Consider the following 16134-nt stretch of genomic DNA (forward strand, 5'->3'; position numbering starts at 1 on the left):
TAGTTTTAAGAACACATATAGGCCAAAAGTTAAAAAATGGGAGAATATATTCCATGCAAAGAGTAACCAAAAGAGAGCATGGGTAGCTACATTAATAATAGATAAACAGAGTTCAAGTCAAAAACTGTTGCAAGAGATAAAGAAGGTCATTATTTAATGACAGAGAGATGAATTTACCAAGCAGACAAAACAATTATAAATACATATGTACCCAACATCAAAGCACCTAAATATTAAAAATAAATACTAATGGACATGAAAGAAGAAATAGATAGCAATACCATAATAGTAGGAAACTTTAATCCTCCACTTTCAACAATGAATAGATTAATAAGACAGAAAATTAATAAGAAAATACTTAAATTGAATTGCACTTGAGACTAAATGGATGTAATAGACATGTAGAGAATTTTCATACATAATACATAATTCTCTAGTGCACATGAAATGTTCTCCAGGATAGATCATATGTTAGGCCACAAAACAAGTCTTCACAAATTCAAAAAGATTCAAATCGTATCTAGTATTTTTCCAACCATAACAGCATGAAACCAGAAATCAATAAATAGGAATCTTGGAAATATACAAATATGTGGAAATGAAACTATATTTTTCTGAACAACCAATAGGTCAAAGGGGAAATAAAAACAATCTGTAGACATGACAATGGAAATATAACATGTCAAAACCCTTGGGATGCAGCAAAAGCAATTCTAAGGGGAATATTTATAGGAATAAATGCCTAGATTAAAAGATATGGTATATGTATGCTATGGAATATTGCCTAGGCACAAACAAGATGAATTAATGCCTTTTGAAACAATTTATATGGAAATGGAGCCATTTCTCCTAAGTAAAATATCTTAAGAATGGAAGAACTACCACATGTACTCATTATTAGGTTAGAACTAACTGATGAGCACAGATGTGCACAGAGGAAAGAAAATTCAGTGGAAATCAAGCAGAGGGAAGGGAGAGAGAGGAGGAACAAAACCTACCTAATGGGTACAATGAGCACTATTTGGATGATGGACACACCTATAGCCATGACCCAGGAAATACAAAAACGATCCATGTTATGAAAACCATTTGTACCCCCTTAATATTTTAAAATTAAGAAAAAGATCTCAAGTAAATAGCCTAACATTACACCTCAAGGGCCTAGAAATTAAAAAACAAATTGATGATCCATGTAATGAAAACCATTTGTATCCCCTTAATATTTTAAAATTAAAAAAACTAAACCCAAGTGAGCAGAATGGAGGAAATAAGATCAGAACAGAAATAAGTCAAATAGAGAACAGAAAAAGCCACAGGGGGGAAAAAAATCAATAAAACCAAGAGTTGGTTGAGAAAATAAAATCAGTCAACCCCTTGTTAGACTAAGAAAAAAAAGAAAGAAGATTTAAATAAATAAAATCAGAAATGAAAATGGAGATGTCACAATAAATGCCTCATAAATAAAAGGGATCATAAAGCACTATGAGTTTATGAACAATTATATGCCAACAAACTGGAAAATCTTGAGTAGACAAATAAATTCCTAGAAAAAATATAACCCACCAAAATTGAATCAGGAAGAACAGAAAGTTTGAACAGACCAATAATAAAGAGTTTAAAGAAGTGATTAAAATCCTTCCAACATAGAACAGCCTGGGACTTCTGGCTGAATTGTATTTACTAAACATTCAAAAAAGAATTAGTACCAATACTTCTTAAACTCTCTCTCAAAAATAGAGCTAGAGGGGAATACTCGCAAATACATTTGTTGAGGCCAGAATTATACCTTGATACCTAAGACAGACAAAGATACTTCAAAAAAAGAAAACTATTGGCAAATGTCTCCGATGAACATTGATAGAAAAATCCTCCATAAAGTTTTAGCAAACCTCCTTCAACAACACATCAACAAGATTATACATTGTGACCAAGTGAGAATTATCCTTGGCATGCAGGGCTGGTTAACATATCCAAATCAATCAGCGTGATACATCACATTAACACAATGCAAGATAAAAAACACATGATCATCTCACTTATAGAGGAAAAACATTTGGCAAAGTTCAGCATCCTTTCTTGTTAAAAACCTTTAATAGTTTAGGTATAGAAGGAAAATTCCTGAATATACTAAAAGCCATTAATGAGAAACCCACAGCTGACATAACAATGTTATGGGAACAACTGAAAACTTTTCCACCAAGAGCTGGCACAAGGCAGTAATACCTACTGAGCACTTTTATGCAGCATAGGTACTTGAAGTACTAGCAAGAGCAGTTAGACAAGAAAAAAAACAGAAAAGGCAATCAAATTGGAAAGGAAGAAATAAAATGATCTCTATTTGTGTTTTCTACATAGAAGATTATGTCATCCTCTATAATCTTCTTGGTAGAAAGCCCTAAACAGTCCACAAAAAACTGTTAGAACTAATAAATTCATACAGTAAATTTCAGAAAATAAAATCAACTACAAAATCAGTAGCATTTCTTTTCTTTTTTTTTTTTTTGTAGAGACAGAGTTTCACCTTACCGCCTTCAGTAGAGTGCCATGATGTACATAGGACTCACAGCAACCTCTAGCTCTTGGGCTTCCGTGATTCTCCTGCCTCAGCCTCCCAAGCAGCTGGGATTACAGGCGTCCGCCACAACGCCCCGCTATTTTTTGGTTGCAGTTCAGCCGGGGCTGGGTTTGAACCCGCCACCCTCGGTATATGGGGCTGGCGCCCTACTCACTGAGCCACAGGCACCACCCAAAATCAGTAGCATTTCTATACACAAATAATGACCTACCTGAAAAAGAAATCAAGAGAAAAATCCCATTTACAATAGCATGTAGGAGACAAAAAGATATGTACACCAAAAACTATAAAACATTGGTGAACAAAGTTTAAGAAGGTACAAATAATAGGAAGGTATCCTGTGTTCAAGGATTGAAAGAATTAATATTGTTAAAATCTCCATACCACTCAAAGCTATATATAGATTTAGTACAAAACCTGTCAACATTCCAACAACATTCTTCACAGAAATAGAAAAACAATAATTGATATGGAACTGTAGCCCCCCCCCATATAACCAAAGCGATACTGACTGAGAAAAACAAAAAACAAAGTTGAAAGCATCGCACTTCCTGGTTTAAAGTGGTATTACAAACTGTAGTAACCAAAACAGTATGGCATTGGCATAGAAACAGAAACAGAGATGACCAGAATAGAATAGAGAGCCCAGAAATAAATCCAATCACACATGGTCAACTAACTTTTGACAAGGGCACCAAGAAGACACAATGGGGAAAGGGTAGTCTCTTCAACAAATGATGCTGGGAAAACTGGATTTCTACACACAAAAGAAGGAAATTGTATCCTTATCTTAGACCACACCCATTAAAAACCCCAAATGTAACACCTAAAACTGTAAAACTCCTAGAAGAGGATGTAGGAGAAAATATCCTTTACATTGGCCTTGGTAATGATTTTTTTTGGATATTACCAAAACGTCAGGCTACAAAAGCAGAAATAAATAAATGAGACTACATCAAACTAAAAAGCTTCTGTACAGCAAAGAAAAAAATTAACAAAATGAAAAGGCTACAAACCTACAAAATTTTCTTTACATATACTTAGAGTACAGGATCATTTGGAGCATGTTTTTATTTTTTATTTTATTTTATTTTTTTTATTTTTGAGACGGAGTCTCAAGCTGTCGTCCTGGGTAGAGTGCCGTGGCGCACTCCCAGCAACCTCAAACTCTTGGGCTTAAGCAATTCTCTTGCCTCAGCTTCCCAAGTAGCTGGGACTGCAGGTGCCCACCACAACGTCTGGCTATTTTTTGGTTGTAATTGTCATTGTTGTTTGGCAGGCCCAGGCTGGATTCGAACCCACCAGCTCTGGTGTATGTGGCTGGCGCCCTAGCCACTGAGCTACAGGAGCCAAGCCAGAACATGTTTTTAATTAGAGGAGAAGATGCTAGTGGCAAGGAGAAATGGAAACAAAGATTAACAAACTGATGTTTTGAATACTTGCAATGTCCTTGGAACCCGCTCAGCACTTTTCATACATTATCTCCTGTAATTTTCATAACAACTGGATGATGTAACTGAGGAATAAAATGGTTAAAAAAGCTTGACCAGTGTCACATATTTGGTAAGTCGTGGAGCTAATTTAGGCCCTAGAAGGAAGAGGACAGAACTTCTGAGTAAAAAGGCAAAGATGTGTAAAGAAGCGTCTTTGAGCAGAATAGAAGTTTTGGGAAATAGTTGCCTATATCTGTTAAAAGAAATTATGAAGATAATGGGATAAGAATAGAGAAGAGACTTGGGATAAACAGAAATGATTGGTAAAAGGTACTCTGGGAAATCTGGTGAGGATTCTTGAGAAGTTATGAGGACTTTCATTCCTAGGGGGAACCAGTTTGTGTAATTTCATGACTGCTCCTGTCAGGTCATGGGAGTCTGGGAGTAGAAACAGGTGATGGTGGTATCTTGAGATTGGGAATGGCTGTGTGGGCAAGGCAGGGTGTCCAGAGGGCAAGTGATTGTTAAGTGTCCACGCTGACATCAGGCTGTTAGGATTCACCTCCAACTTCTGTGATGTGACCTTGGTTAAGGTACTTCATCTCTTCCAGTTCCAGCTTCTACATTTGGGAAATGAGGGTAATAATACTTACTTTTCTGAGTGCCAAATTCCATATAAAGTGTAAATTGTAGTATATGTTGGTGTCAATAAATGTTGGCGTATATTGTTATGCTAACAAAGGCCTGGTTCAAATGGTGGGCCACAAGGTTCTTTCTGGGATAAGAGACCAATGAAACTGAAATAGACTGACGCCCTGGTATGAATTAAGTGACGCAGGCATCAGGATAGGAGAGAGAAGGAAGTTCAGAGTCAGGGTGATGGATGGGAAGGAATTTGTGGACTGAGGAGGCTCATATTTGGTATTTTGAAAAGAATAATTTTAAGGGACAATAATATTTAAGGTATGCTATGCCAGTTAGTAGTTAAAGTGAAATGAAGAGGACTATCATGGGAGTAAAAGATGCCAAGGACCTTGGGAGTTGTCAAGGAATTTAGATGTTGTTGATGAACTCCGAGGTTATCAGCATGGGTGGTTGAGTGGCGTGATGGACAATGATCTAGTGTGCTAGAATAAGCTTTACTTTTGGAAACCAGTGATTGCATTGGTATTAGAATTCAGAGAGAATTCTTGGAAATGATGGGCATATCCAAAGAACATGCTGTAGTGCCTGAGGTGTAGGAGATCAAGGGGGGGATATTCGTCATTCTCTGATCTGGCAAGCATAAAAAACAAAAACTAAACAAAATGACTGACTTTTTAGTTTTGTGAAGGGTAAAAAATGGTAATAAGTGAAGAAAAGGGTGATCTTTATTTCTTCGAGGTTTTTGCTTTTCCTATATGAGAGAACTGTTGGTAAGATCTACTGGGCTATCTTCCCTCCTACTTACTGGAATGTTCTTCTTATTGTTCTTCCTTTTTGTGAGCATTTAGTAGGATACAGTGATGGTACTTTATTCTAAGGTAGTGTTGTCCAATAGAAATATACTGTGAATCATGTATATAATTTATAATATTTCAGTAGCTGCATTACAAAAAGTAAAAAGAAGCGAAATTAATAATATATTTTGTTTAACCTACTGTATCCAAAATATTATCACTTTAATATGTTATCAATATAAAAATTATTAATGCAATTTATTATATTTTCCTTCTAATTCCCTGAAATTTTTTGCTAATTTCTTTGGCAAGCCATAGATTATTTAGAAATGTATGCTTCAATTCTCAAAACCTGGTGATTTTCTCAATCTTATAATAAATAAGAAAATGGATTTTCAAAAGTTTTGCTACGTAACGAAATAACCTTAGAAGGAAATTTATAGATTTTAATGTGTATACTGTAAAAGGATAAATATACAAAAATCAGAGCTAAGCTTTTAATTTAAGAATCTGGGAAAAGATAAGCAAATTTAACTAAAAAAATAGAAAGAGGAAACAAAGATGTAAGGAAATTAATAAAATTGAAAATAGATGTATAATAAAGAAAATAGAGTAAACAAACAAAAAAAAATTCCCTGAAATTTGGTGTGCATTTTACAATTACAGCACATTTCAGTTTGATTAGCCACATTACAAGAGCTCACCAGCCAAATGTAACTATTGAATTCAAGAGCGCAGTGGTAAAGACTGGAATATAAAATAAATCAAGAAATGATTTTTGGGGTGGCACCTGTGGTACCATATGCCGGAGGTGGCAGGTTCAAACCCAGCCCTGGCCAAAAACTGCAAAAAAAAAAAAAGATTTTTGTCCAGTAGAAAGTGACAATATGGTTGGCAAGTAAGATCCTTGCCCAAAGCCATTATTTATATTTTAAATCTTTCAATCTACTTATTTGATTCCCAGCCTTGTTGAAAAAAACCTAAAATGGCTTGCGTTAACATACATACATTAGAAAGAAAAAAAAAGAACAAGTGTTGATTTCATGTTCAATTCATTTAAGGTCTGTCACTAGTCAGTTGTCAACTTGACCTTCTGAACCCCGTTTTAAAACCTTGAGAGTAACAAGAGAATGTGAATCGGGGAAAATAATTTTCTACCCTGTTAAGCTCACATATCAACAAGGTAACAGAATTGGGAGCAGCAACCATATTTTCTTTCTCTAGGTACACTTGGGAAGCTGCAGTGTAAATCTGGGATCCCTCACTTCTGTCAAATGCATATCCTGTTTGTGTCTCATATCCTGAATAAAGTTGATTACATAACCGGGACTCCCTGGCAGGTGTGAGTCTATTTTTAGGGAAGATGTATCATTGCTTAGAAGTAGATTAAAACAAACAAACATGGGTTGCCAGTCTGCATAGAACAGGTGAAGCTGACCAAATTTCCTCAATAGTGGATGAATACAGCATAAGAAATACCAAGGCTAATTGAACATGCTCATTGTTTATAGAACAGATGAATCTCTGCTGTAGTGGGGAAGGATGGTAACATTTCTGTGATTGAAATTCCTGAGACTTTTTTTAAAATGTCTTTTTGGTATTCACATTTTAGGTCCTGCACCAGATGTTGTGTCAGACAAAATCTATCAGATCAGCAAAACAATTGAGGAATATGCCATATGTCCTGATCTTCGAATTGATCTATCTCGACTAGGAAGACAAGAATTTGACCTGGAGAACAAATTCAAACCATTCAGAGGTAATAGAGCAATTATGTTTTGAAGAAGTCAGAATAACTTCATCGACAGGGGTGACTGTACTTTCTGGGGAGAAGTGCACTCATGAAAACTGTTGAATTACCAATCTCGGGTGACTCTTGATAAATATGCCGGTGCTGAATGTGGTCCAAACAGAAATGAGAGTAGCCAAGATATTCAGAACTGGAGACTTTTAAAAACCACTTCTCAGACTCTGTGTCATTTCTAACATAGGAAACATTTCTTGGCTGACTCTGTTATAGCATTCCAGGAAAAGGCTGTGAATTGTAAAAACCTGTTTTTTATTCTCTAAGCAATTAAGGTGAAGATTCTGGGAGAGCTTAGATAGTTCTAAGAAGAGACCTAACAAGTCAGTGGGGTTATTAAACTTCTGGAAAGTAGGAATTTGTTTCTAAGCCAGAACCATGCAGACCAGCCTAACGTAATGCACAAAGTATTGATCACTTGCTCTATGCTAAACTCTGTTAGGAGATTTTACAAAGGAATTCAGTAACTACCAAACATATTTATGAAAACAGTTCAAGAATTAAAGAACCAAAGTGAGATTGCCAAAAATATGTTGTAGAGCGAATAAAAGTTCTAAAGGACTCAGAATGTAACTTTTTATATTATAGATTAATTTTGAAATGTATAGTAACAGCATTAACACCATGTAGGTCCACATCATTCGCCACCACCCCACCACCCCCCATTTAATCCTGTTGCTTTTTCCTGGAAGACATTCAAGTAGCAATAGAACTGACACGTTTTACTCTGTTCATGCTCCTCTAAGCTTGAATCCACCCCAGTCTGTGGGTGACTACCACAGGGCAAGCTGGATGGCAGAGGGAGACCGAGGCTGCTTGGGGAGTGACCCCAGCCCTGCCCTCTGAGAGTGGTCATTTAGAGTGGTATCATTATTTGACAAGTCGTTTACCTTAGACACAAAAAGATACCTGATACATGGCCACTTGATATTTTAGGGACAGAGAAAATTTTAAAATGGATTGTGTGGGAGTCACAGTGTTGGACCCATGCTACCAAACTTTTCTGGAAAAGTTTTTATTATTATTATTATTATCAAATCATAGCTGTGTACATTAATGTGATCATGGGGCACCATACACTGGTTTTATAGACCGTTTGACACATTTTCATCACACTGGTTAACATAGCCTTCCTGGCATTTTCTTGTTATTGTGTTAAGACATTTACATTCTACATTTACTAAGTTTCACATATACTGGGAAAGTTTTGAGTCTATTGTTCGCTTAGTGTGCAGAAGTTTATTGAAGTCACGTGATGCTCACTGGAAGCAACAGTGACTGCTGTTACTAATCTAGCTGAAGCGTGCACATGAATATGCAGGCGTACATATGGAATGGCTAGACACCTGGAGGTAAACAAAGTGTCGTATAAACACTATGATTTGCGTATGCTTGATTACATGTGTTTGGAAGGACTGGGCTGTACAATGCCTGAGCAAAATCAGGCATTGCTATCAGAAAGAAGCTTCCCTTCCCTTCCCTTCTCCCTTCCCTTTTCCCTTTCCCCTTCCCTTTTCCCTTCCCCTTTCCTTTCCTTTTCTTCCCATTTTCCTTCCTTTCCTTCCCCTTTCCCTTCCCCTTCCACTTTCCCCTTCCCCTACCTTCCCTTTCCTTTCATCTCCACAATTTTTATGGTTATCCTTTGGTGAGCTCATCAGGTTCATTGCTGCAGCCACATTGCTAGTTGGATAAATTTTCTAAACTAATGATACCCAGGAAGTAGGTAGAGGGATTCCCTGGCTTCCAAGAAAAAATTGGGAGCTAATCATTTGAGATAATATATTTGCTATATTCTTTGTTTCAAATGTTGAAATAAGCAAATCTTGAGCTGATTGAAAACAAATCAGTCCTTGGCATTTCAACCTTAAAGTGTCAAGAGCATGAACTATTTTTATTTTTTTTGTGACAGAGTTTCTATGTTGCCCTCGGCAGAGTGCTGTGGCATCATAGCTCACAGCAACCTCAAACCCCTGGGCCCAAGCGATTCTCTTGCCTCAGCCTCCCAAGTAGCTGGGACTACAGGTGCCTGCCACAATGCCCGGCTACTTTTTTGCTTGTGGTTGTCATTGTAGTTTGGCAGGCTCGGGCTGGGTTCAAACCTGCCAGCTCTGGTGTATGTGGCTGGAGCCCTAGCTGCTGAGCTACAGGCGCGGAGCCAAGAGCATGAACTATTTGATGTGAACTTTAAATTCTCACGGACTTCTTGCTTCCTTGTTTTGCACATTTCTGTTTGGTACTATGTATTATTTTTTTGTGAAGACCAATGTATTTAGGCAAATGGTTGAAGAATTGAAGAACCAGAATAAAATTGTCAAAAACATTATATCATAATATCAAATAAAACTTCTGTAGTATTCAGGGAGCAAGCTTTTATTGTTTTACTGTGGTAAAATATACATAAAATTCATCTTGCATAGCATTTTTAGGGATATAGTTCATATGGATTAATTTTTAATTATAGGTTAGTATGCCCTTCATGTCAAAAGATAATTTTAATCTATTCATTTCCTTAATAAGTAATTTCATTATATTTGACAAATACTACATTAATTTAATTTCAAGGAAATGTATTTTTAGATGTGTCCTTGACCAGATGAAGGGATAATTTTCTATCATACATTAGAATTGCATCCATTTGGGCGATACCTGTGGCTCAAAGGAGTAGGGCGCCAGCCCCATATACCAGAGTTGGTGGGTTCAAACCCAGCCCCAGCCAAAAAAAAAAAAGAATTTCTCCCATTAAATGTTTCACCTGGATTTATTGAAAATGATTGAAGATGGATTGGTAATTTCTTCAATGAAGGTTTAAATATGTCAAGATTCCAAAGCAGTATGTATTTGAAAAATTCACAGAGTAGTATTCATAAGTTTCAAAACTTAACTACAGACTTAACAGTCAGGGCTCCTGGGAAAATCTTAGTGCCTAAAGAATCAAATATTTACTACTTCTAGGAAAAAGGCTTTCAGCATATTAATTATGTACTAATTGTAAAGTTTGAAAAATGTGGTGTATTCTGGGTTGTTAGTACGTCAAATAAATGGAAAAGACTTATTTTGGATTCTTGGTCACTGGGTGATGCCAGATATTGGTGAGCATTTGTGTTTAATGGATATTTCTAGATATTTGCCATTCACCCAGAAATTGGGTACTAGTTTGGGAACAAAAGATTTCATGTAAACTCAGGAATATATTCTTCATCACCAATTCTGTGCTTGAATCTGTTCGGCACAGTGGCATTTGGACAATTGGGGTCACTTCTTAGGTCATTCCTTGATTTGTTTCAGACCAGCTGAGTCATTCTTTGGCTAACTCACAGGGAAGGCAACTGGATGTGCCAGGATGTCTCTTAGCCTTGAGATGTGTACATTGTTTGGAATGGGGGGGGGGTGGTGGCAGAAAAAAGGTGGGGGCAGAGGTAACAGGGCTCATTTTTATATTAGTTCATTCTAGTGTACCATTTTTCACTTGCAAAGAATTTAGCATGTGAAAAGTTTGTAGTATTTTGATTGTGATTTGACTTGTGATTTTGTCTATGCATGGAGGATTTACTTCTCCTGTACCGTGTGGGGTAATGATGGAATTGTTAGAATTTCATTCTGTTAGGGGAGGGTAGTGATTCTTTTTTATGCTTCCAAGTATCTTCCCCAGGTATACAGTCATTGACATTTTCTTTTATTTTCCTATCTTTAGTGGAGATAGTGGACCCAGTGGACATCTATCTCAACCTCCTTCGAACCATCTTTGACTTTAATGCCATCAAGAGTTTGCTGACTGGGCCTAGTCAACTGAAGATCCGCATTGATGCCATGCATGGAGGTGAGCCCAGGGTTTTCTATAACTCAGTGGACAAGAAACGTGGAGACCACTAGACATGTTGGGTTTTTGAGATTATGAGGAAGGTTGGATTCATAGATATATACACAACACGTATATGCTCAGATATTTGGAATGTTCTGAAAAACTTCAGGACTGTAATTTCTCTCTTAACGATGTAAATGGAAACAAAAGTTGAACAAATGAGTTTGATGGTATGTTGGTTAGAGTATGGAGTGGACAGAGTGAAACTGTAGTTATTTATTTATTTGATCACAGTAACTGCCATAGTTTAAATAGTTAGAGTGTTCAAGATTTGTTATGAAAAAAATCTGTCCCCACTCCTTTCTTCATCCAGTTTCCCACTTTTGGGAATCAACCTTTCATAACTCTTTTAGCTGTTTTGTTTGTTTGTTTGTTTTTTAGTATTTATATCCCTATGACCAAATCCCAATGTCTGTGTAGCTCCTTGTAGATTTTTCAGCTTTGAGCTTTACAGACTTCACACTGTGGAAGGTGAGTTTGTAGTTCTTTTTCACCCTCTCCACCCACTCAATCCAAGCACACTTCCCTTGGCGAGATCAGTTACCAGTGTTGACATTGTCACAGCACTGCTGAGCCACGTAAGATTTTATGTCTCTTTTACTGCACAACTTTTTGATTTCCTTGGAATTAGTAATTGTCTTATTTTCTCATTGCTTGATTTTTATTAAATGCATTTCTCATTATTAACCTCCCAGACTCTCCCCAATGTCTAACTCTTCTCTTATTTTGTTTTCCTGGAGACCTCTGACCTGCTCTACTGGGTTGTCCTGGAATCTCAACTATTCTCATTATAGGAATTTTCTTTACTTTTTTAAATTTGAATTTCCTATTTTCTGGTTCTTTTGTCTTCCATTTTCTTTACTTATTCCTACATTTTCTTTTTCTTTTTTTATTGTTGGGGATTCATTGAGGGTACAATAAGCCAGGTTACACTGATTGCAATTGTTAGGTAAAGTCCCTCTTGCAATCATGTCTTGCCCCCATAAAGTGTGACACACACCAAGGCCCCACCCCCCTCCTTCCCTCTTTCTGCTTCCCCCCCATAACCATAATTGTCATTAATTGTCCTCATATCAAAATTGAGTACATAGGATTCATGCTTCTCCATTCTTGTGATGCTTTACTACGAATAATGTCTTCCTATTCATACATTTTCAAGGAGCATGTTTTCCAGGAAGTCTATGCGAGAAAACTCATGGCAGGTAATTGTTTTGAGTCATTGCATATCCAAAAAGTCTTTTTTTTTTCTATGCTCACTTTTGATTGAGCATTTTCCATTATTTGCCTGGAAATAAAAATCTAATTGGGTATTATTTTCCTTCAGAAGTTTGAGGGTGTTGCTCTATTGCCTTATAACTATTGGTCTTGAACTTGAGAAATCCAATACTATTTCAATTTTTAATCCATTGTATGAAACCTTTCTTTTGTCTTCTGTGGAGGCTTTTAGGACCTTTGACTTATATCCAGTGTTCCTCTATTCTACAATAATGAATCTTAGTATGAGATTATTTATCTGTATTATGCTGGAAGATTTCTTGAATTACTTTCTGAATAATTTCCTCCCTTATTTTCTCTTTGCTTTCTTTCCAAAATGGATATTGTTTAGATATTATCCCTCCTGAATTGATCCTTTAATTATTCTATTCCTCCTTCCCCTCCATCTTTTTATTTTGTTCTACTGTCTGGGAGATATCTTCAACTTTATCTTCCAGTCCTTCCATTAGGTTTTTCAGTTCTACTATCACATTTTTAATTTCCCTCCTATTTTTTTCTGGTTTTCCAACTATTCTCTCATTTAAAAATAGCATCCTACTCATGTTCTGTTGAGGCCACATATTTTTAAAGTCAGGTTTACTGGGGTATAATTTATATATAGTAAAAATCACATAAGACTCATTCCTTGCAGGCGTACAGTTTGATAAGGTTTGACAAACATATACAATCAAGCTACGGAGTATTTCTTTTCTTTTCTTTTTTTTTATGAGAGTCTCACTGTACCATCTTGGGTAGAGTGCCATGGCCTCGTAGCTCATAGCAGCCTCAAACTCTGGGGTTGAGTGATCCTCTTGCTTCAGCCTCCCAGGTAGTTGGGACTATAGGTGCCCACCACAATACCTGGCTAGTTTTTCTATTTTTTTTTTTTTTTTTGATGGGGCTGGGTTTGAACCGCCACCTGCAGTATATGGGTTGGTGCCCTACTCCTTGAGCCATAGGCGCCGTCCTAGTTTTTCTATTTTTAATAGAGACAGGGTCTCACTCTTGTTCAGGCTGGTCTCGAACTCCTGAGCTTAAGGGATCCATCCATCTGGGCCTCCCAGAGTGCTAGGATTACAGCATGAGCCACTGTGCCCAGCCCGAGGGTACCCCATCACTCTACAACGTTTCTTGTGGTCTTTTATAGTCAACCCCTTATCTCTACCTTTAGCACCTGACAACCGTTCATCTGTTTTCTGCCTGCATAGTTTTGCCATTTTCAGAAAGTCATATAAATGGAAGCATAGAATATATAGCATTTTGCTTTAGGCTTCTTTCACTCAGTATAATGTTTATGTAATGCATTTGTGACATTGCATGAATCAGTAGCTGTTTCTTGTTATCACTGAGTAGTATTTTACTATATTGATGCACCACAGTTTATCTATTCATGGATTGATGAAAATGAGGGTTTTCCCTATAATTTTTGGTTATTATAGATAAAACTGCTATAAACATTCATGAACAACTCCTTATGGGAACAATGTTTTCATTTGTCTTGGATAAATACCTAGGAGTGGGATTGCTAAATCATATGACAAGTGTATGCTTAACTTTATGTAAGAAACTGCCAAACAGTTTTCGAAATAGTTGTACCATTTACACCAGTGGCAGTATATTAGGGCTCGGGTTTCTTTGATATCTCACCATCACTTGGTATTGTTAGTCTTTTTAATTTTAGCCATTCTATCTTCTATCTATAATTTAATAATGTAAACCACTGAAGTGCATAAAACTAAGCACCATTTACAAAATAAAATCATTTAAAAATGTCTTTTAAAATATATCAGTAATACCTTAATAGATATTAACAAGATAATACAGCTTAACATTATATGGCCTAGAGGGAAGACAGCTTCTATTTCAAAATTACTTGAGCACTATTTCTGTGTTTAAACCTAAACAAGCCTGTTTGTATTATATGTGCATGTTTGAATCAATTATTCTGATTGGGGGTGGAGGCCCCTGATTGGGCAGGCCTAGTTTACCTTTTACCTTCTCTGTTTTGGGGAAAATGGGATTTAATCATATATGAAGAACTGAGATGGGGAAGGGAGTGGTTCTTTAAAAGAAACCCCAAATGCTGCATCTAAAGGAAGGGGAAATGGGTACTAGGTAGGAAAAAATCAAGAGATGTTCATATTGGAGGATTGTGTTGTATTGGTGGAGAATAAGTGGGAAGCAATACTTTTTTTTTTTAAATTTTTTTCCCACTTTTATTTCAAAGGACATTTTGTTGTTGTTGTTGTTGTTGGGGATTCATTGAGGGTACAAAGATCCAGGTTACACTAATTGCATTTGTCAAGCAAAGTCCCTCTTATAAATGTGTTCCTCCCCAAGAAGTTTAGATTCATCATTCTTTTTTTTTTTTATTGTTGGGGATTCATTGAGGGTACAATAAGCCAGGTTACACTGATTGCAATTGTTAGGTAAAGTCCCTCTTGCAATTTTTTTTAATTATTAAATCATAGCTGTGTACATTAATGCGATCATGGGGCACCATACACTGGTACACTGGTTTTATAGACCATTTGACACATTTTCATCACTCTGGTTAACATAACCTTCCTGGCATTTTCTTAGTTATTGTGTTAAGACATTTACATTCTACATTTACTAAGTTTCACATATACCCTTGTAAGAGCACCGAAGGTATAATCCCACCAATCACCCTCCCTCCGTCCCCATCCTTCCTCCTTTCCCCCCTTCCCCCTATTCTTAGGTTATAACTGGGTTATAGCTTTCACGTGAAAGCCATAAATTAGTTTCATAGTAGGGTTGAGTACATTGGATACTTTTTCTTCCATTCTTGAGATACTTTATTAAGAAGAATATGTTCCAGCTCCATCCATGTAAACGTGAAAGAGGTAAAGTCTCCATCTTTCTATAAGGCTGCATAATATTCCATGGTGTACATATACCACAATTTATTAATCCATTCGTGGATCGATGGGCACTTGGACTTTTTCCATGACTTAGCAATTATGAATTGGGCTGCAATAAACATTCTGGTACAAATATCTTTGTTATAATGTGATTTTTGGTCTTCTGGGTATATACCTAGTAGAAGAATTATAGGATTGAATGGCAGATCTATTTTAAGATCTCTAAGTGTTCTCCAAACATCTTTCCAAAAGGAATGTATTAATTTGCATTCCCACCAGCAGTGTAGAAGTGTTCCCTTTTCTCCACATCCACGCCAACATCTCTGGTCTTGGGATTTTGTGATATGGGCTAATCTTACTGGAGTTAGATGATATCTCAAAGTAGTTTTGATTTGCATTTCTCTGATGATTAAAGATGATGAGAATTTTTTCATATGTCTGTAGGCCTTGCACCTGTCTTCTTCAGAGAAGTTTCTCTTCAAGTCCCTTGCCCAGACTGCGATGGGATCACTTATTCATTTCTTGCTTATACGTTTGAGTTCTCTGTGGATTCTGGTTATTAAACCTTTGTTGGAGACATAACCTGCAAATATCTTCTCCCATTCTGAGGGCTGTTTGCTTGCTTTACTTACTGTGTTCTTGGCTGTGCAGAAGCTTTTTAGTTTGATCAGGTCCCAGTAATGGGAAGCAATACTTTGCATACACTAATGGGAAGCAATACTTTGCATACACTTCAGTAGCAAGATTACATCTGGTCCCCAAATGTGCCCCGTGCTCTACCCTATTCCTTTGCTCAAGATGTTCCTTCCAGTTGGATGGCTCTCTACTCTGAACCTCTGCCAAATTTATATTCTTTTTCAAGTCCCCTCAGAAATGCTGCTTTCT

General features: G+C 36.7%; 1 protein-coding gene across 1 annotated transcript in view; it reads left to right on the forward strand.

The window, feature by feature from the left end:
* The window catches only part of PGM5 (phosphoglucomutase 5), a 187442-nt gene that overhangs the window by 21599 nt on the left and 149709 nt on the right, over positions 1–16134 (forward strand). The window contains exons 3-4 of the mRNA XM_053574472.1: positions 7060–7206; positions 10943–11068. Coding sequence (XP_053430447.1) covers positions 7060–7206; positions 10943–11068 — 273 coding nt within the window. The remainder of the gene's footprint in view (positions 1–7059; positions 7207–10942; positions 11069–16134) is intronic.

Source organism: Nycticebus coucang, chromosome 2, assembly GCF_027406575.1.
Source record: "Nycticebus coucang isolate mNycCou1 chromosome 2, mNycCou1.pri, whole genome shotgun sequence".
NCBI classification, from domain to species: domain Eukaryota; kingdom Metazoa; phylum Chordata; class Mammalia; order Primates; family Lorisidae; genus Nycticebus; species Nycticebus coucang.